The 19,346-nt window shown below is 51.5% G+C and overlaps 1 protein-coding gene across 1 annotated transcript in view; it reads left to right on the top strand.

The window, feature by feature from the left end:
• Positions 1 to 19,346, top strand: part of LDLR (low density lipoprotein receptor) — a 34,388-nt gene that overhangs the window by 8,909 nt on the left and 6,133 nt on the right. The window contains exons 2-15 of the mRNA XM_021705116.2: positions 525 to 647; positions 1,068 to 1,190; positions 3,585 to 3,971; positions 6,466 to 6,588; positions 7,902 to 8,024; positions 9,511 to 9,630; positions 10,142 to 10,267; positions 12,234 to 12,405; positions 12,499 to 12,726; positions 15,484 to 15,602; positions 15,904 to 16,043; positions 17,582 to 17,723; positions 17,835 to 17,987; positions 18,892 to 19,029. Coding sequence (XP_021560791.1) covers positions 525 to 647; positions 1,068 to 1,190; positions 3,585 to 3,971; positions 6,466 to 6,588; positions 7,902 to 8,024; positions 9,511 to 9,630; positions 10,142 to 10,267; positions 12,234 to 12,405; positions 12,499 to 12,726; positions 15,484 to 15,602; positions 15,904 to 16,043; positions 17,582 to 17,723; positions 17,835 to 17,987; positions 18,892 to 19,029 — 2,217 coding nt within the window. The remainder of the gene's footprint in view (positions 1 to 524; positions 648 to 1,067; positions 1,191 to 3,584; positions 3,972 to 6,465; positions 6,589 to 7,901; positions 8,025 to 9,510; positions 9,631 to 10,141; positions 10,268 to 12,233; positions 12,406 to 12,498; positions 12,727 to 15,483; positions 15,603 to 15,903; positions 16,044 to 17,581; positions 17,724 to 17,834; positions 17,988 to 18,891; positions 19,030 to 19,346) is intronic.

Below are 19,346 nucleotides of genomic sequence, written 5' to 3'. Positions count from 1 at the left end.
TTTTGATCTGACCTTCCAATATATGAGTATTTTTGCTCCAGCATCTCTGTTCTCTGACATCTACATTCACAGTTTCCTATAATTTTTATCTCTTTATATTTCCTCCTTACCCACTGGAGATGGCCCCTCATGTTTCCTTCCACTGAATGATTTCACACTATCAATTTTCCTTATTACTGTCGCCAGCACAGGTTTGTAATATGCTAAATCGTTTAAATCCTTTTCTTTTCTCATGTGCAGGGAAGTTGTACTCTTTTGTTTCCTGCCTTAATGGGTCCATACACTGGATTCAACGACCGCTATGTCAAGTTTCACACACTGTTGGCAAGTCACTCTTCTAGATCTATTCTGCGCATCCTCCGCTGCACTTGTGGTTCATGAAATGTGTGTGTTGTATTTCCTGGGAACGATCGGATTCTATTTCTGGTTCATTCCTCAGCTGGTAGGAAATAGACACACACAGGTGGCGTTGTGAGTTTCCGATTCTGGCGCTGAATGGTCCTTCCTCTTCCCTTCTCTCTCAGCGGAAGACAAATGTGGGAGAAACGAGTTCCAGTGCCAGGATGGGAAGTGCATCTCCTACAAGTGGGTTTGTGACGGGAGCGCCGAATGCCTGGATGCCTCAGATGAGTCCCCCGAGACCTGCAGTGAGTCCCCTTTGGGCTTCCTACCCTTTTTGATGAGAGTGGGTGACAGATGAGATGAACATCAGCCAGGAGGCTGATGTGTTCAGCCATGAATTGGGCCTTGGGGGGAAGAGATATTTCTGGAGCCTTAACAGCTTTTACAAAAAAAAAAAAAAAGGTGAAATTCACATAATGTAAAATTAACCATTTTAAAGGAACCAGTTCAGTAGTATTAATACGGTCACAGTGCTATGCGACCATCATCTCTCTCTCCTTCCAAACCTTTCCATCACTTCATGTCTGATTTTTTTTTTTTTGTCCCAGAAAGGTGGGCTTGGCCCCTTCTTTCTGAAAACTGTGTTTTTGCTCTGCGAAGCTGGGGCTGGGGACGTCAGATTGGGCTTCCCTCTGAGGGAAGGCTCAGTCCTGTTTCTCCCACAGTGTCTGTCACCTGTAAGTCGGGGGACTTCAGCTGTGGGGGCCGTGTGAACCGCTGTATCTCTCAGCTCTGGAGATGTGATGGCCAGGTGGACTGCGAGAATGGCTCAGATGAGCAAGGCTGTTGTAAGTGTTCTCGCCCCCACCCCCTGCAGCCCTGCGCTGGCCCCACTGGTCCCACCCTGGTCCTGGGCTGCACTTAGAGTTGGTGCCCCCAGGCAGTCCTGCCCCCAGCTGAGCTGCGGATTGGCTGCTCCTCAGTTGGCTCTGTCTCCTGGAAGCTCCTACCAAGCCTCCTCCCACTACTGGAGCCCCACTTTGCCCAGGAGGCTTTGCGGGGGGATAGGGTTGGTGCCACCTCTTAGGGTCATCAGCATCCTGAGTGAGGCTGTCCTTGCCAAGTGTCCTTCCAACCACATGGCGCATGCTCTGGTGAGCCACTGGGACCACCACCAGCCACCCCGGGAGGCTGAGCACCCAGTAGGTGCTCGCTGGCCGAGACCCGATCACTCAGCTGACCACCCGAGAAGAGGAAAGCTTTACTGAGTTGCAGCTTCTGGGAAGAAACAGGGCCAAGAGTCCTGGAGGGGGAGGCACTTTGGAGAGCAGGGGGTCTGTCTTGGCTCTTCAATATTAGTTAGTTAGTTATTGTATAGTTTTTGTTTTTTTGTTTTTTTAATACTTCTTTACTTACTTGAGAGGGAGAGAGAGAGAGAGAGCGAGAGCAAGCACGAGCAGTGGGGAGGGAGAGAGGGAGAAGCAGACCCCCTGCTGAGCAGGGAGCCCGACATGGGGCTCAATCCCAGGACCCTGAGATCATGACCTGAGCTGAAAGCAGACGCTTAACCAACTGAGCCACCCAGGCGCCCTAGTTTTGGTTTTGTAATGGAGTTAAGGCTCTGAGAAAAATAACTGGGAAAAATTTAAATAACTAAGATAATGTCAGATCTTCAAGTTCAGAAAAATATAAAAATCCATGAAAAAAAGCAACACTCAAGTGTTCACATACATTCACCTGAGAAATGCATGTCTAACCTGGATTAGTGGTCATCTGATGACCTCAGGGTCATTTAAAAATAAAATGGATTGTTGTTCTTTTTATAGGTACTTTTTTTTTTCCTTCCAGCTTTATTGTGATATAATTGACATACAACATTATGTAAGTTTAGAGAGTAGATGGGGGAAAAATAATTTAAAAAAAAATTTTTTTTAAAGTTGCCAATTTTTTTTTTTTTTATTCATGAGAGACAGAGCGAGAGAGAAAGGCAGAGGGAGAAGCAGGCTCCCAAAGAGCAGGGAGCCCGATGCGGCACTCGATCCCAGGACCCTGAGATCATGACCTGAGCCGAAGGCAGACGCTTAACCATCTGAGCCACCCAGGCGCCCTTTTTTTTTTTTTTTTCCTAAAGATTTTTATTTATTTGAGAGAGTGAGTGGGGAGGGAGAAGGAGAGGGAATCTGAAGCATACTCTTCGCTGAGTACAGAGCCCCAACTTTAAAAAAAATTTTTTTTGGTGGGGGGCACCTGGGTAGCTCATTCGGTTGAGCGTCCGACTTTTTTTTTTTTTTTAAAGATTTTATTTATTTATTTGAGAGAGAGAGAGAGCACATGAGAGGGGGGAGGGTCAGAGGGAGAAGCAGGCTCCCTGCTGAGCAGGGAGCCCGATGCGGGACTTGATCCAGGGACTCCAGGATCATGACCTGAGCCAAAGGCAGTCGCTTAACCAACTGAGCCACCCAGGCGCCCAAGCGGCTGACTCTTGGTTTCATCTCAGGTCTTGATCTCAGGATCGTGAGATCAAACCCTGAGTCAGGCTCTGTGCTGGGTGGGCATGGAGTCTGCTTAAGATTCTCTCTCTCCCGGGCGCCTGGGTGGCTCAGTCGTTAAGCGTCTGCCTTCGGCTCAGGTCATGATCCTGGGGTCCTGGGATCGAGCCCCGCATTGGGCTCCCTGCTCAGCGGGAAGCCTGCTTCTCCCTCTCCCACTCCCCCTGCTTGTGTTCCCTCTCTCGCTGTGTCTCTCTCTGTCAAATAAATAAATAAAATCTTAAAAAAAAAAAAAAGATTCTCCCTCTCCCTCTGCCCCTCCTACCCTCCTCATGTGTAGACTCTCTAAAAAAAAATAGAGCAGGTGACGATCTGATACACATACATATGGCAAAATGATCACCACTGTAGTGTTATAGCCAACACCTCCGTCAATTCCCATAATTACCACGTTTTGGGGGTGTTTCTTTTAATAATAACAGCAAACTCTTACATAGTGCTTCCCTTGGGCCAGGCCCATGTACAGATGACGCAACTGAGGCACAGAGGGGCCACGGGAGCAGGCTGGGGAGGCTGAGCCTGACTGGGGTTTCCAGTCCAGGGCCCCTGACCACTATCCTGGCTGCCTTTCCAGGGTCTCTCACTGAGGTCTGGCCTCTCCAGGACTCGGTGTCCTCATCTGTGGAATGGGCTACTAGTGAGAAGTGGGGGCGCTCTGGTGACCGGGTTGTCTTTCCCCACCTATCCCTGCAGTGCCCAGGACGTGTGCCCAGAATGAGTTCCGCTGCCAGGATGGGAAGTGCATCGCCCTGGAATTCGTCTGCGATTCAGACCGGGACTGTCTGGACGGGTCAGACGAGGCGTCCTGCCCCGTGCCCACCTGCGGCCCTGCCACCTTCCAGTGCAACAGCTCGTCCTGCATCCCCGAGCTGTGGGCTTGTGACGGTGACCCCGACTGCAAGGATGGCTCAGATGAGTGGCCGCAGCACTGTGGGGGCCCCAACATGTCCGCCCTGCAACAGGACAGCAGCCCTTGCTCGCCCCTCGAGTTTCACTGCCAGAGCGGGGAATGCATCCACTCCAGTTGGCGCTGTGATGGTGGCCCCGACTGCAAGGACAAGTCGGACGAGGAGAATTGCAGTAAGGGCGCTGCGTGGTGGGGGGGATGGGGTCCTCTCCCCTGTCCGTGCGCTCCCCCGGGGGTGGGGCGGGTCGGCCTTGCGGTGCTTAAACGATGCCAAGTCTCACCGCTGGAATTTCCATCTCCTTCCGTGCTTCTTCCAGTGCTCCTGATCACACGGAGGAGAAAGCCTCTGTAAAAGGAGACCCTATCTTTAACGCCTGTAGAGTTTACCCCTTTTTTTTGACCAGGGGAGCAAGCAGCAAGCTGCAGGATTATTATTATTTTTTTTTGTTAAAGATTTTATTTTATTTATTTGACAGAGAGAGAGAGAGACAGCGAGAGCAGGAACACAAGCAGGGGGAGCGAGGGAGAGGGAGAAGCAGGCTTCCCGCCGAGCAGGGAGCCCGATGCGGGGGTCGATCCCAGGACCCTGGGATCATGACCCGAGCCGAAGGCAGATGCTTAACGACTGAGCCACCCAGGCGCCCCTGCAGTATTATTTTCATCCAGAAGGGATCCTGGGCTCCGGGCCTGGCGGGTGACCTCTGGCCAAGGACTCAGCCTCACTGCCTTGTGTTCTCTTCCCCCATGGAAGAGGGCAAGAGCATTGGCCTTTGCAGACTTTCGACTGGAGTCCAGTACCACCCCTCGAACTTTCCGGGGGCGGTGGAGACCTCCCACGTCAGCACTGCCCAGTGCGGCAGCTGCTACCCAGGGTAGCTCGTGCAAGCAAGGAAGGGACTGTTTTGTTTTATTTCACTTTTGTGAATTGAAAGTTAAATAGCCACACGTGGTGAGCGGCTCCTGTGTTGGAGGCCGAGCAGATAGAGGACTGTGCCACCCAGACCCTGGCCTCGTGTCAGTGCTTCCTGAACGGGGGGCCGATACCTCAAAGCTACGATGCAGAGCTACTGTGAATTTAGAACATGTTTTCGTGTCCCTGTTTCTTTGGTACCTTTGCCCCCGTGCTCTGATTTCCTAGAATTGTAATCTCAGTGTAGCTGGAATTAGACTTTGTTTTTTTTTTTAATTTTTTTTTTTAAAGATTTTATTTATTTATTTGAGAGAGAGAGAGCACATGAGAGGGGGGAGGGTCAGAGGGAGAAGCAGACTCCCTGCCGAGCAGGGAGCCCTATGCGGGACTCGATCCCGGGACTCCAGGATCATGACCTGAGCCGAAGGCAGTCGCTTAACCAGCTGAGCCACCCAGGCGCCCCTGGAATTAGACTTTTTAAGAGTCACTTTAAAAAAAAAAAAAGTGACTTTTTTTTTTTTAAGTTTATGTATTTTTATTTAGTAATCTCTACACCCAGTGTGGGGCTCGAACTCACAACCCCGAGATCAAGAGTTTCACGCTCTTCTGACTGAGCCCGCCAGGCGCCCCTAAAAGTCACATTTTAAAATAATGGATGATTTTGTATACAATGTGTACTAAAACTCAACACAAACTCCCTGAATTCTCATAACTTGAGCAGGCTTCCTCCACCCTTTACAGATGGGGAAACTGAGGCCCAGAAAGGCTGAGTAACCGGAGGACACACACCTGTGAAAATAAAAAATTCGTCTTTTTTCCTCCACAGTGTCCTCTCATGAACATTTGTCCTGCTTCACAGCGTTCGACTGTGTTGTATGCAGTGGTACTGATCGAATTTGTCCCACTTTGGCCTAGATTGGGAACACGCCATTGCTTTTCCGCTGAGGGCAACTTATTGGCTCTGGCAGGTTTTTAGCAAATTATGTGTTCTTGGGGCACCTGACTGGCTCCATCCATAGAGCGTGACTCTTGATCTCAGGGTTGTGAGTTCAAGCCCCACATTGGGTGTAGAGATGACTGAAAATCTTAAAAAAAAAAAAAAAATTTGTGTTCTCAAAAATGCATATGTGGAAAGGTTGGGGAGAACTCCAGGGAAACTCAGTGGTTGTGTTAGGGGTGCTTCCCCCCCTCACACTTTCTTATTTTCCAAACGTTGCTCTGTGACTTTAGTAATAATTTTCTGGGATGAGCCTTCATTGAGGAAAAAAGTACTTACTGCCGTGAAAGAAAAGCTAAAACTACATCGGTTAGGGGGGGTGCCTGGGTGGCTCGGTCGGTTAAGCGTCAGATTCTTGGTTTCGGCTCAGGTCATGATCTCAGGGTTATGAGATCGAGCCCCGTGGGGGACTCTGTGCTGGGGGTAGAGCCTGCTTAAGATTCTCTCTCCCTCTCCCTCTGCCCTCCCCCTACCTTTAAAAAAAAAAAAAAAAAAAAGGACTACATTGGTTAAAATTTAGAATGTGAAGACAGGTGTACCTGGGGAGTTTTTCCCCAGGTGGGAAGCAGGTAAAATGGATGAGCCACTGTCTCCTGCTTGTGGAGGTGGTAGGGCGTGTTCTTTTCACCTCTAGAATCTTCCCTGTTACGTGTTGTCCCTGATGCCCGAGGCAGCCAGGAAATTGCTGCTTTAAAGGTGGTAGTTTGGTTTTGCTTCGCTGTTCCTTGAGAAAAACCGACATGTGCCCTGTCTTTCCCAGCGGTGGCCACGTGCCGGCCTGATGAGTTCCAGTGCTTGGACGGGACCTGCATCCATGGCAGCCGGCAGTGCAACAGAGAGTATGACTGTAAGGACAGGAGCGATGAGCTCGGCTGCATCAACGGTGAGCTCCTCTCGGGGTGGCCCCGCGCCCGCTGTGTGTCCTCAGGCCAGTTACTTGCCCTCCCTGAACCTCCCTTCCATTTATCTGACCAGCGTGCGTCATGGAAGCCTCTGTTTCAGGACTGTGACATTTGATGAGGCCAAAGTGCACGGGGCTGGTGTCTTCGAGCTTTGGGTAACGCATGCGGTACGACTCCGCGTAAAGCACTCTCCTGGGCTTACGGTGTGACACTTCCACTCCTGGGAATGACGCCAGGAGAAACTCGCACCTGTAACCGGGAGACGGGCTCCGGAACGTGTGGAGCAGCACGGGCCTAATGGCGAAACCCTAGAAGCAACCCAATTGTTTATCAGCAGAATTCATTTTTAAAATTGCTTTAATTGTGTTAAAATCGTGGAACATAAGGATACGACTTTTATTTTTTTATTTTTTATTAAAGATTTTTTTTTTAAGATTTTATTTATTTGAGAGAAAGAGTGAGAGAGAGCATGAGCGGGGGGAGAGGGAGAAGCAGGCCCCCTGCTGAACAGGGAGCCCGATGCGGGACTCAATCCCAGGACCCCGGGATCATGACCTGAGCCACCCAGGCTCCCCTATTCTTAAAGATTTTATTTATTTATTTTTAGAGAGCGAGTGTATGGGGGGAAGAGGGAGAGGGAGATAGAGAATCTTTTTTTTTTTTTTTTAAAGATTTTATTTATTTATTTGACAGATAGAGACACAGCGAGAGAGGGAACACAAGCAGGGGGAGCGGGAGAGGGAGAAACAGGCTTCCCGCCGAGCAGGGAGGCCGATACAGGGCTCGACCCCAGGACCCTGGGATCATGACCTGAGCCGAAGGCAGACGCTTAACGACTGAGCCACCCAGGCGCCCCGAGATAGAGAATCTTAAGCAAGCTCCACACCCACCACAGAGCCCGATGGGGGGCTCGATCTCACGACCCCGAGATCATGACCTGAGCCGAAATCCAGAGTCAGACATTTAACCGACTGAGCCACCCAGGCGCCCCCAAAACAAACTTTTTTGAACAAGAAGTTAAATTCTGATAATGCACTTTTTGACAGTTGTGGTAAACGACACATAACACACACAAAAAAACCAAACCAAACAAAAAAAAAAACGACACATAACAAAATAATTACCATCTTTACCATTTTTCAGTGTTTATTTCCATGATATTAAGTACATTGTTATGTTTTATTTATCAATACATTTGCTTATCATCTTGTGTAAATGACCTATTCTATGAGTAAAGAGTAGTAAGTGGGCTCTTGCTTCTGCGAAGCACCTGACCCTCCTCTTTGGCTCCTAGTAACGCTGTGCGACGGGCCCAACAAGTTCAAGTGCCACAGCGGCGAATGCATCATGATGGACAAGGTGTGCAACTCGGTCAGGGACTGTCGAGACTGGTCGGACGAGCCCCTCAAGGAGTGCGGTGAGCCCCCCGGGGTGCTGGCAGCTCTCAGACTTAGGGAGAGCTGGGGCTGGGACCCAGATGTGGATATGCTATGGGGCGGCAAGTCTCCTGTGCACCTGTGCCCGTGGGTGCTTTAGCTCTGCAGCAACACAGAGATGGGGGTCCTAGGGGAGAAGCAGCTTTGCTTCCTGAGCCTCAGTGTTCACATCTGTAGGATGGGACAGTAAGGGTTCAACATCCTAGGGCTGCTGGGGATTGGCTGTTGCGATGCTTATAAAGTTTCAGCAGTGCTTTGTGACCTGTGGCCATGTAAATATTTTGGACTTGACAGCTGTATGGTCTGTCACAGCTGGTCAACAGGACCTAAATTACAGCAGGAAGACCGCATATGAATGCACATGCGTACATGAACGCGTGTGGCCAGGCTCCAAGCAAACCTAATTGTGGACACTGATGTTTGAACCTTTCATGTGGCACAAAATACCGTTTTTCTTTTGATTCTTATTTTTCTTTTCAACTATTTAAAAACGTAAAAAGCATTCTGAGCTTTGGGGCCACGCATGAACAGAGGGTAGGCTGGCATGGGCCAGAGCCCTGTAAAGAGAGCCAGGGCGGTCATGCTGGCGCCGAGCGCCCTGGGTCTGGTCCAGCACGGCGATCTTGGGCAAGTCGTGGAGCTTGGCCGTGCCTCGGTTTCCACAGCTGTAGTTCAGCTACCTGTATGGTTGTTGGGAGTTAGTACATGCAACTGTGGAACATGGTTTTTTAGTTTTTATAATCAAGAACATTTTGAGGGGCGCCTGGGTGGCTCAGTCATTAAGCATCTGCCTTCGGCTCAGGTCATGGTCCCAGGGTCCTGGGATCGAGCCCCGCATCGGACTCCCTGCTCAGCGGGAAGCCTGCTTCTCCCTTTCCCACTCCCCCTGCTTGTGTTCCCTCTCTTGCTGTGTCTCTCTCTGTCAAATAAATAAATAAAATCTTTAAAAAAAAAAAAAAAGAAGAACATTTTGAAATGGGTCTTACAAAAAAGAAATAATAATGTAGAATTTACCATCTTAACCATTTTTAAGTGTCCAGTCCAGAGGCACTAAGCAGACTCACGTGGTCGTACAGCCATCTCCACCGTCCGTCTCCAGAACTTTCTCATGTTCCCAAACTGAACCTCTGCCCCATGAAATGCTGACTCCCCATCCCCTCCCCCAGCCCTACTTCCTGTCTCTGATTTTGACTCCACTGAGGACGACCTACGAGTGAATCCTGCAGTATTTGTCCCTCTGTGCCCCGCCTAGTTCATTTGGTGGAATGTCCTCCAGGTTCCCTCCTGGTGCCACACATGACAGGGGTCATGTTAAGTCCTCTTAGGGGACATGGTAGTTCACGTCCCCGAGTCGTTGTGGCAATCATGATAAGGGTGATGATGAAATGGTGCAGGGGTGCCGACGACCAGAGTGTGACCTGTCTCTGCTCTCTCCCCCCCGCCCCCCGACCTCTGCACCCGGCACAGGGGCCAACGAGTGTCTGGACAACAAGGGTGGCTGCTCCCACATCTGCAACGACCTCAAGATGGGCTACGAGTGCTTGTGCCCCGAGGGCTTCCGGCTGGTGGACCAGCGAAGATGCGAAGGTGATTCCCCAGCAGCCTGGGCTCCCAGCCTCCTCGGCCCTTTCTCCTCATGGGGTGGCCAAAGCCTCGGTGCCGCAGTTTCCCCACCTGTTAAGTGGGTGTGTAAGCCGTGCTGACCTCACAGGCCTGTTAGGAGGATTTAATGAGGTGCCAGATGCACGGGACATCCAGCGCAGGCCTGGCCCTCGAGGAGCGCTCGGTTCTTGCCTTTGGGGATTAATAAGAAAGAAAGAAAGAAAGATTTCTTAAGAAAGAAATCTTGGCTGACGCAGCTTCGCCCTGTGAGCTGCACCCCTGGGGTGAGTGGTGAGGTCAGGGTCATTGTTGGAGACAATGCTTCGCTGTTTCTGTGTTTTTATTTCTGAACCTGCTAGTCACCAAGACCCTGGCTCTAGGGGTTGTCCCCAGAGGGCTTGGGCTGTCCCCATTTGCCACTGGAAGGCACCCCAAATCCCTTTCTGCACCCCATGAGGAAGAAGCCCCAAATCCCTTTCTGTGTCCCGACTTACAGATATCGACGAGTGTCAGGATCCCGACGTGTGCAGCCAGCTGTGCGTGAACCTCGAGGGCAGCTACAAGTGTGACTGTGAGGAGGGCTTCCAGCTGGACCCCCACACCAAGGCCTGCAAGGCTGTGGGTGAGCGGCTGGTGGGGCCAGTGGGGGCGGGGCCAGCGCCAAGAGCAGGTGCAGCGGGGAGTCTCATCATGTGAACTTTGCATCCACTCCAAAGACCGCTGGGTGGGGCCGACTGTGTCCTCGCGAGACCTCTGGCAGATGCATGAGCAGCCCTGTCGGGAACTTGCCAGGAGGCTGCCCCCATGTGTCCTGTTTCCCTGCAGACACAGGTCAATTGCAGGAGATCCAGCTTGCAGCCCCCAGCCCTCCCCAGTGGCTTCAGGGGACAAGAGGTTGAAAAGCTGCGGCCTGAAGGGCCCGCATGCCCACCAGCTGTTCTTATTCACTTAGAGGAACCTATCCCCAAAAAGCAAAAATTCGCTTAAGAGAGACCAAGGTATAATCAATCACTCATAAGAAAACCAAACCTCAGGGCGCCTGGGTGGCTCAGACGGTTAAGCGTCTGCCTTCAGCTCAGGTCACGATCCCAGGGTCCTGGGATCGAGCCCCACATCGGACTCCTGGCTCAGCGAGGAGCCGGCTTCTCCCTCTCCCTCTCTCCCTGCTCATGCTTTCTCTCTCTCTCTCTCTGTATCTCTGTGTCTCAAATGAATAAATAAAATCTTTAAAAAAAAAAGAAAGAAAGAAAGAAAACCAAACCGCAGGAATAGTTGTGTTTCTTTTCTACCTAAACTGAAGATGAGCACAGCAGCCAGGCACTGATTCTCAGAAGCCCCGAAATGAAGAGATCCCATGGGTTTGGAGCCGTAGCCGTCCTTGGGGAGTTGACCGGTGGGCCAGACTCCCTTTGCTTTGTGTCCTGTTCCACCCTCCAGTGTGATTCCAGTGAGGCACAAGTGTGCAGAAATATTTTAGATCGTCTTCCGTTTCCCTCCCCTGTTGTCATCCCTCTTGTGATGGTTCCTTGGCCACCCTCTCTCACACCTCCACGTGTTCCCTGTTCTGGGGAAAACCAGGGACTGAGTTCACGAAACCCCCCAGGGTTTGAGGTTTCACTTTTGTTCTGATCTCTCCGGGGCCGGTGTCTATACAGACCCCTTCCCAGGGGAGCGGGTGGTGTTGTGGGAAGGGCTGTTCTGAGTGAGGTCAGTTGTACACACGGTCAGCCTGTCAGTGAATACTGGTATTATGGTCACAGCACAGCCCCCAGAGTCAGGGCGGCCTGGGTTTGAATCCCGGCTCTGCCAGCTGGTGTGACCTTGGGCTCGTCACTTCCCCTCTCTGAGCTTCAGTCCCCTTATATGTAACGGGAGTTTGACAACAGCCCTGGCCTCATAGGAGTGTGAGGATCAATGAGGGAAAACGTAATATGAAAAGCACTCAGAATTTCCTGCCCTAAGGAGTCGCTCTGTATTCCTGAGCCGCTAACGTTTCTTCATCTTTATGTTCCAAAATGGAAAATGCTGGGGCCCTAGTGTAGATTTTTTTTTTTTAAAGATTTTATTTATTTATTTGATAGAGAGCAAGAGCACAAGCAGGTGGAGTAGCAGAGGGAGAAGCAGACTCCCCGCTGAGCAGGGAGCCCGATGCGTGGCTCGATCCCAGGACCCTGGGACCATGACCTGAGCTGAAGGCAGATGCTTAACTGACAGAGCCACCCAGGCATCCCCAGGTTTTATTATTAATGTAGGTTTTATTACCATTCAAGTATGGTGGGGCCAACCCAGCAGGAGACGACCACCATTGAGAAGATCAGTTGTTACAGTTCCCCAGAGGAGGGGGCGTGGCAGCCGGGGGGTCACCCTGGGGAAGCACCAGGGTCGGTCAGGAGGCAGAGGGAGAGGGCCGGCCCTGGGAGGGGCTGTTCCTTCAGTCTCTACAAGGCCCAGGATGTCAGAGCATCAGAACCACATGGTTAATACACCCCATCCCGAGTGTCTCCTCTGGTTCAGCCCGACCCCGGAGGGTGACAAGCAGGAGTCGGGGGTCCCTTCTGCTCCCCTGAGCAGCCTTCCTGCATTCCCAGGCAGCATTGCCTACCTCTTTTTCACCAACCGCCACGAGGTGAGGAAGATGACCCTGGACCGCAGCGAATACACCAGCCTCATCCCGAACTTGAAGAATGTCGTTGCCCTAGACACAGAAGTGGCCAGCAACAGAATCTACTGGTCTGACCTGTCCCAAAGGAAGATCTACAGGTGAGTCTTGGAGCCGCTCCCAGCCCCGACCCTGGGTGAAATAGGCCCGTCACACTGACGCTCTCCTCCGCCTCTCCCCCTGCCCCTCGACAGTACCCAAATTGACAGAGCCCCCAGCTTCTCTTCCTATGACACCGTCATCAGCGAGGACCTCCAGGCCCCTGATGGGCTGGCAGTGGACTGGGTCCACAGCAACATATACTGGACAGACTCCATCCTGGGCACCGTCTCCGTGGCTGACACCAAGGGAGTGAAGAGAAAGACACTCTTCAAGGAGAAAGGCTCCAAGCCGCGTGCCATCGTGGTGGATCCTGTTCACGGGTGGGTATTCCCGTAGCTGAGGGGTACAGAGGGAACGAAGAGCAGAGGCGGGGTTCTAGAACTGGTTAGGACTCAGATGAGGGGAAGGCGTGTGCCTGAGCTGGACTGGCCTCCGTGGGCACGGGGCTGTCCCCAACCACGGAGGCCCTTGCTGTCAGGAAAGAACAGGACCTGGAACGGTGGTCCTTCCCCGCCCACCCTTTGGGAGCCTGGGGTTGGTCCCTCTTGATGTCTGCTGAGATGGAAGTGGACCCAGAAAAGTTGTGTGCTTAGGATAAGAACCCAAAATCAGGCACCTGGGTGGCTCAATCCGTTAAGTGTCTGATTCTTGATCTCCGCTCAGGTCCTGATCTCAGGGTGGTGAGTTCAAGCCCTGTGTTGGGCTTCGTGCTGGGTGTGGAGTCTACTTAAAACAAAACAAAACAAAACAAAAAAACAGAAAACCAAAACCAGAAGTTAAAATATGAATTTAAATTGGTCTTAGAAATGAATACTTATTTAAATTCTGATTTAGTATTTCATAGAGAATCCTGTGCCAGGATAGGATTGGAGAAAGGTAAAAAACGCTCAGATCCAACAGTAGTTTCAGGGAGGAGGCCACAGGGGGTAAAGGTCGCCACCCTGCTGAGCCCCCAGGAGGGTGTTTGCAGGGCTCATGGCTGAGTCAGCAGCTCCGGGGCCCACAGAGACCTGTGTCCCCTGACGGAAGGCATCTCCCCGCCCCATGTCCGAACCCATTACACCATATCTGCCTGTGGAATTTCACAATTCTGGAGGGACAGTGGCAATCTTGGGGTGGGCAGCTGTCCTGGTGGCAATCATCAGAAGGAAGGGGAATTTTTTTTTTTGTTTTAAGATTTTATTTATTTGAGAGAGAGAGAGAGATTGAGAGCACGAGGGGAGGGGAGAAGCAGAGGGAGAGGGAGAAGCAGGCTCTCTGCTGTGTGATCCCAGGACCGAGGGATCATGACCTGAACCGAAGGTGGACGCTTAACCTGAGCCACCCATGCACCCCAAAAGGGAACTTTTGAGATGAGCATGACTCACACGGGACAGACCCTGAGTTGAGGGTGGGCCTGGGCCCACAAACATTCTCATTTGGTAGAGGGACACTCGGTTGAATAAATTTAGCCCCCCAGCTGCCAGGAAAGAGAGAGGCTCCTAGAAATAAACCCTGAGATACAAGTCATGGGGTGGGTGGGTGGGTTCTACTGTTGTGTTTCATTTCCCCCCAGGTAGTAGCGTAGGATTGCCCTCTTGGACTCTGTTCTCCACTTGGCTCTGTCATTTGGCATATGGGGCTCATTCCCTGTTGACTAGATGAGCCATGATTACTTTGTATCTGGTCCATGGAAATTTAGTCTTTCCCCCCTACCTCACACAAAGAGGCTGCAAATACCTCTGAATATCTTTCAAGGTGAGTCATTGCAGTTTCTCTGCAGGATTGTCGATTCTAGATTCCTCATTCTAGAAGCTGGATTATATTCTAGAAGTTGGTCCGAGGGTACGTGCGTGGCCAGAGCATCAAATTGCCATTGAAAACCTGCATTATAAGACCGAGCCTCCTAGCGCACCTGAGCACCCATCTCGCTCACGGTCAACAGCAAGTTTTTCATTTTGCCAGTCACGATGGGGAGGGGCTATTTCAGTGTATTTGTATGTGGCCGCTTGTGAGTTAGTTTGAGCATCTCTTCAGAGGCTTAAAAGCCGTCGGAGATCCATGTCTAAGTATAGATCCAAAAGCAGTGAACACAGGGATGCGAACAGGTGTTTGCGGCCCCGTGTTCACAGCAGCCGGGGTACGGAAGCAGCCCGAGTGTCCCTCGATGGCTGAAGGATAAACCAAATGTGGTCCATCCACACAGCAGAATTGTACTCAGTCTTAAAAAGGAAGGACATTCGGACACCTGCTGCAGTGTGGATGAACCGTGAGGCCATTATGCGAAATGCAAGAAGCCAGGCACAAAAGGACAAATGCTACATGATCGCACTTACGTGAGGTCCCTAGAGGAGTCCCATTCATGGAGACAGTGAGCCGAGTGGTGGGACCCAGGGGCCGGGGGAGGCGGATGAGGAGTTGGTGTTTCATGGGGTCAGAGTTCCAGTCTGGAGTGATAGAAACGTTCTGGAGATGGATGGTGGTGATGGTGCCATGACATTGTATGTGTACTTAACTTCACCGAACTGGACACTTAACAGTGGTTAAGATGGTAACTTTTATGTTTTGTATGTTCTACTACAATTAAAAAAACATTTTTTTTTTTTAAGATTTTATTTATTTATTTGAGAAAGAGAGAGAGAGAGAGAAGGAGCAGAGGGAGAGGGAGAAGCAGACTCCCCACCAAGCAGGGAGCCCGACTCTGGGCTCGATCCCAGGACCCTGAGATCGTGACCTGAGCCGAAGACAGACGCTTAACCGGCTGAGCCACCCAGGCGCCCCTAAAAAAACATTTTTAAAGCAAAAACAAAAACGAAAAAACAAAACCTTACAAAATAAAAAATGTATAAAAGCCTTCGGAAAGCACTGTCAAGGGTGCAAATTGAGGGCCTCCGTCCAGACATTGGAATCAAAATCTTCCTTTGTTCTCGAAGGTTCTAAAATCCTGCCAGGCCTCACCAGGTTGCAAGCACTAGGGTAGCAGAAGAAACCAATGCGAGGTCTCTTTTGTGGGGATGCCTTAACATTTCCTGGCCTGGCTGCTTCAGCTGGGAGCTGCCCCCACTGACACCCTGCTGTCCTTGCTGCTCTCCCACCAGTTTCATGTACTGGACGGATTGGGGAACCCCCGCCGAGATCAAGAAGGGGGGTCTGAACGGTGTCGACGTTTACTCGCTCGTGACGGAAGACATCCAGTGGCCCAATGGCATCACCCTGGGTACGTCCTTGGGACCTGGGTCCCTGGGGTCAGGCACCGTCTGGAGGAGAGGGGGCAGTGGCCAGGCCGCACCTGAATAAGCAGATGCAGCGTCCTGAGGTTTTTATAACCTGCCGCTAAACCGCGCCAGTGTGGGGTTTGGGCTCACACAGGGAGGTGGCCCGTTGGGGCTGCTTTTTGGGGCACCTGCCCGCCGGCTCCTTGGGCAGGGGGTGCCTTCCCCGGGGGCGAGTGTACTGGCCAGGCCCAGCCCCTTTGGCATCGGCATGTGATCTCTTCCTTATCCACCTGTGGGTTCTAGATCTTTCTGGTGGCCGCCTCTACTGGGTCGACTCCAAGCTCCACTCCATCTCCAGCATTGACGTCAATGGCGGGAACCGGAAGACCGTTTTGGAGGACAAGAAAAAACTGGCACACCCCTTCTCCTTGGCCATCTTCGAGGTAGTGCTTGAGGGAATTCACATCCCAGCGCCGGTTACAGAGCGCAGCTCATGTGCGATGCCTAAGTGCTCGCGCTGATGGGTCAGCCCATGTCATCTGGCTTGGTCAAGCCAGGACCAACTTAGAAAACGGAAGTTATTTCCATTTTCTTTTCCTCAAAAGGGGTGTTGTTGTTGGTTTGTTTTTTTATTTATTTTTTTTAAGTAAACTCTGCCCCCACCGTGGGGCTCAGACTCACGACTCTGAGATGAGGAGTCGCAGGCTCTGCCGACTGAGCCAGCCAGGCACCCCCTACTCACCCAAAGAGTCTTCAAGCAGCAGTTCTCACTTGGAGGCCATCTCGGGGCCCAGGGGACATTTGGCACTTTCTGGAGACTTTTTGGTTGCTGCACTTGGAGGGGAGGAGGTTACTCCTGGTCCCTAGTGGGCAGAGGCCCAGGAGGCTGCTAACCGCCCTACAGAGAGAAAAGGGGGCCAACCACTGCGGGGAAACCTGCTCTGAGGAAACGTTGTTATATTCGTGCACCCTTGTTTGACGGGCGTGAGTCACAGTAGCCGAGCGGTGGAAGCAAGTTGGTGTCCGTCAGAGATGAAGGGCTAAACAAAATGTGTATCTATACAGTGGAATGTGATTCGGGAAACAGGGAGGACTTTCTTTTTTTTTTTTTTTTTAAGATTTTATTTTATTTATTTATTCATGAGAGACAGAGAGAGAGAGAGAGGCAGAGGGAGAAGCAGGCTCCCCGCTGAGCAGGGAGCCCAATGCAGGACTCGATCCCAGGACCCTGGGATCATGACCTGAGCCGAAGGCAGACGTTTAACCATCTGAGCCACCCAGGCGCCCAAGGGAGGACTTTCTAACACGCACTAGAACATGGAGGGACCTGGAGGCAACTAAGCCAGACACAAGAGGACAAATCCTCTCTGATCCCACTTCTGTGAGGTCCCTAGAGGAGTCCCATCCACAGAAACAGGAAGTAGATGGTGGGGGGCAGGAGTGGGGGGTGGGGAGTCCGTGTTTCCTGGGGACAGAGTCTCAGTTTGGGGAGATAGAAAGTTCTGGACACGGATGGTGGTGATGGTTGCACACCAACGTGAATGTACCAAATGCCACAGAACACACTTAAAAAGGATTAAGATGGTCGATTTTAGGTTGTGTATATCTTACACAATTAAACATTTTTAAAAAAGAAAAAAAAAAGGGCACCTGGGTGGCTCAGTTGGTTAAGCGACTGCCTTCGGCTCGGGTCATGATCCTGGAGTCCCTGGATCGAGTCCCGCCTATCGGGCTCCCCGCTCGGCAGGGGGTCTGCTTCTCCCTCTGACCCTCCCCCCTCTCATGTGCGCTCTCTCTCTCATTCTCTCTGTCTCAAATAAATAAATAAAATCTTGAAAAAGAAAAAAAAAGAAAAAGAAAAAAGAAAAAAAAAAAGAAAGAAATTAGGCTCGTACCACCCAGTACCACTTTCTCCCAGAAATTCGGGTGTCCTATGGCCTTGACTAATGGGATCTGCTGTCTTCTTTAATTGCTCATATAGGATAAAATATTTTGGACGGACATCATCAACGAAGCCATTTTTAGTGCCAACCGCCTCACAGGCTCAGACATTAATTTGGTGGCAGAAAACCTGTTGTCCCCGGAAGACATTGTCCTTTTTCACAACCTCACACAACCAAGAGGTAAAGATGGGGTGACCGCCTCCCCCCCTCCACTTCCCTGCTGGTGTTCTGGAATTTTCTAGAATTTTCTAGCATTGTTCTTCCCCTAACTTCCTGCCTCTTCCCCATCAGGGGTGAACTGGTGTGAGAGGACCGCCCTCCGCAATGGTGGCTGCAAGTACCTGTGTCTCCCGGCCCCGCAGATCAATCCCCACTCGCCCAAGTTCACCTGTGCCTGCCCTGATGGCATGCTGCTGGCCAAGGACATGAGGAACTGCCTCACAGGTAGGAGCACCAGCCGGCCCGGGCGTGCGTCCTGCTTCTGCCACCCTTGTGGCTTAGTCCTGCAACTTGACCTTCCCGATCTTGTCTTTGCTCATCTGTCAAATGGGAGACTGAGTCTCCAGGAGGCCATCGTAGGGGGTAACCATAGTTTGCCTTTGTCATGTGGGACACATGAGCTCTGTGCCAGGCTTTTAGACAGACGCTCTTCACCTTTGATGTCTGGTTCACTCTCTCCCAGCCCCTTTGGGAGGTGACTGATTTTAGACATGGGCATCGAGTGAGGAGATAGCCCCCTGTTCGACTTTTCTCATCCTCAGAGAAAGTCTCAGTTTGGGGCCAGTGTGTCTGGAATACTTGTAAATCTCCCTTTCGAACTACAACAAATAACAACAACATAGACATTCGTGTGTTTCAATTATTTTCAGTTTTTTTTTTTTAAAGATTTTTATTTTATTTTATTTATTTATTTGACAGAGAGAGACACAGCGAGAGAGGGAACAGAAGCAGAGGGAGGGGGAGAGGGAGAAGCAGGCTCCCCGCAGAGCAGGGAGCCCGATGTGGGACTCGATCCCGGGACTCCAGGATCATGACCTGAGCCGAAGGCAGTCACTTAACCGACTGAGCCACCCAGGCGCCCAGTTTTTTTTTTTTTTTAAGATTTTATTTATTTATTAGAGAGAGAGCATGAGCAGGGGGAGGGGCAGAGGGAGAGGGAGAAGCAGACTCACCGCTGAACAGGGAGCCCAGCACAGGGCTTGATCCTAGGACCCTGGGATCATGACCTGAGCCAAAGGCAGACGCTTACTGACTGAGCCACCCAGGTGCCCGTTTTCAGTCACTTCTTTGTGGCCAATGGCATGTGCTACTTACCAGCGGGACACTCAGGAAATGCTTCTTCTTTCAGGGACTGAACCTCCAGCGACCACCCTGGGCACCTCCACAGTCCCGGTCAGGCCGACGACGGTCCGCTCCACAGCCAGCCCGTGGTCCGTGGCCAGCCCTGAGTTCACCACGGCTGAGACGGTGACGATGTCCCACCACGGTAAAAGCGGGGGCTACCCTGGCCCCTGGTTTATAGCTCGAGCCTCTAGGCAGGCCCCTTCAGGGGCCAAGAGAATCTTGGGGAAGGGATCCAGTGGGTTTAGTCTTTGCCCCTGCACTCTTTCTGACGTGGCCTGTGCATCTCGGAAGCCTCCGCTTCCCTACCTCTAAAATGGGACTAATAAGCCTGCCCGCCCACCTCCTGGTAGTAGTGGGGACTACGTGGCCCCAGGTTTGTGGAGGGCTGGAGGGCGTGGCGGCGGCTTACCCCAGAGTCCTCCCCGCCCAGAGGCCCGGGAGCCTGAAATGTTATCAGGG

Source organism: Neomonachus schauinslandi, chromosome 1 (assembly GCF_002201575.2).
Source record: "Neomonachus schauinslandi chromosome 1, ASM220157v2, whole genome shotgun sequence".
Lineage (NCBI taxonomy): Eukaryota > Metazoa > Chordata > Mammalia > Carnivora > Phocidae > Neomonachus > Neomonachus schauinslandi.
The sequence above is the reverse complement of the archived record's forward strand: the minus strand, read 5'-3'. Positions and strand labels throughout refer to the sequence as shown.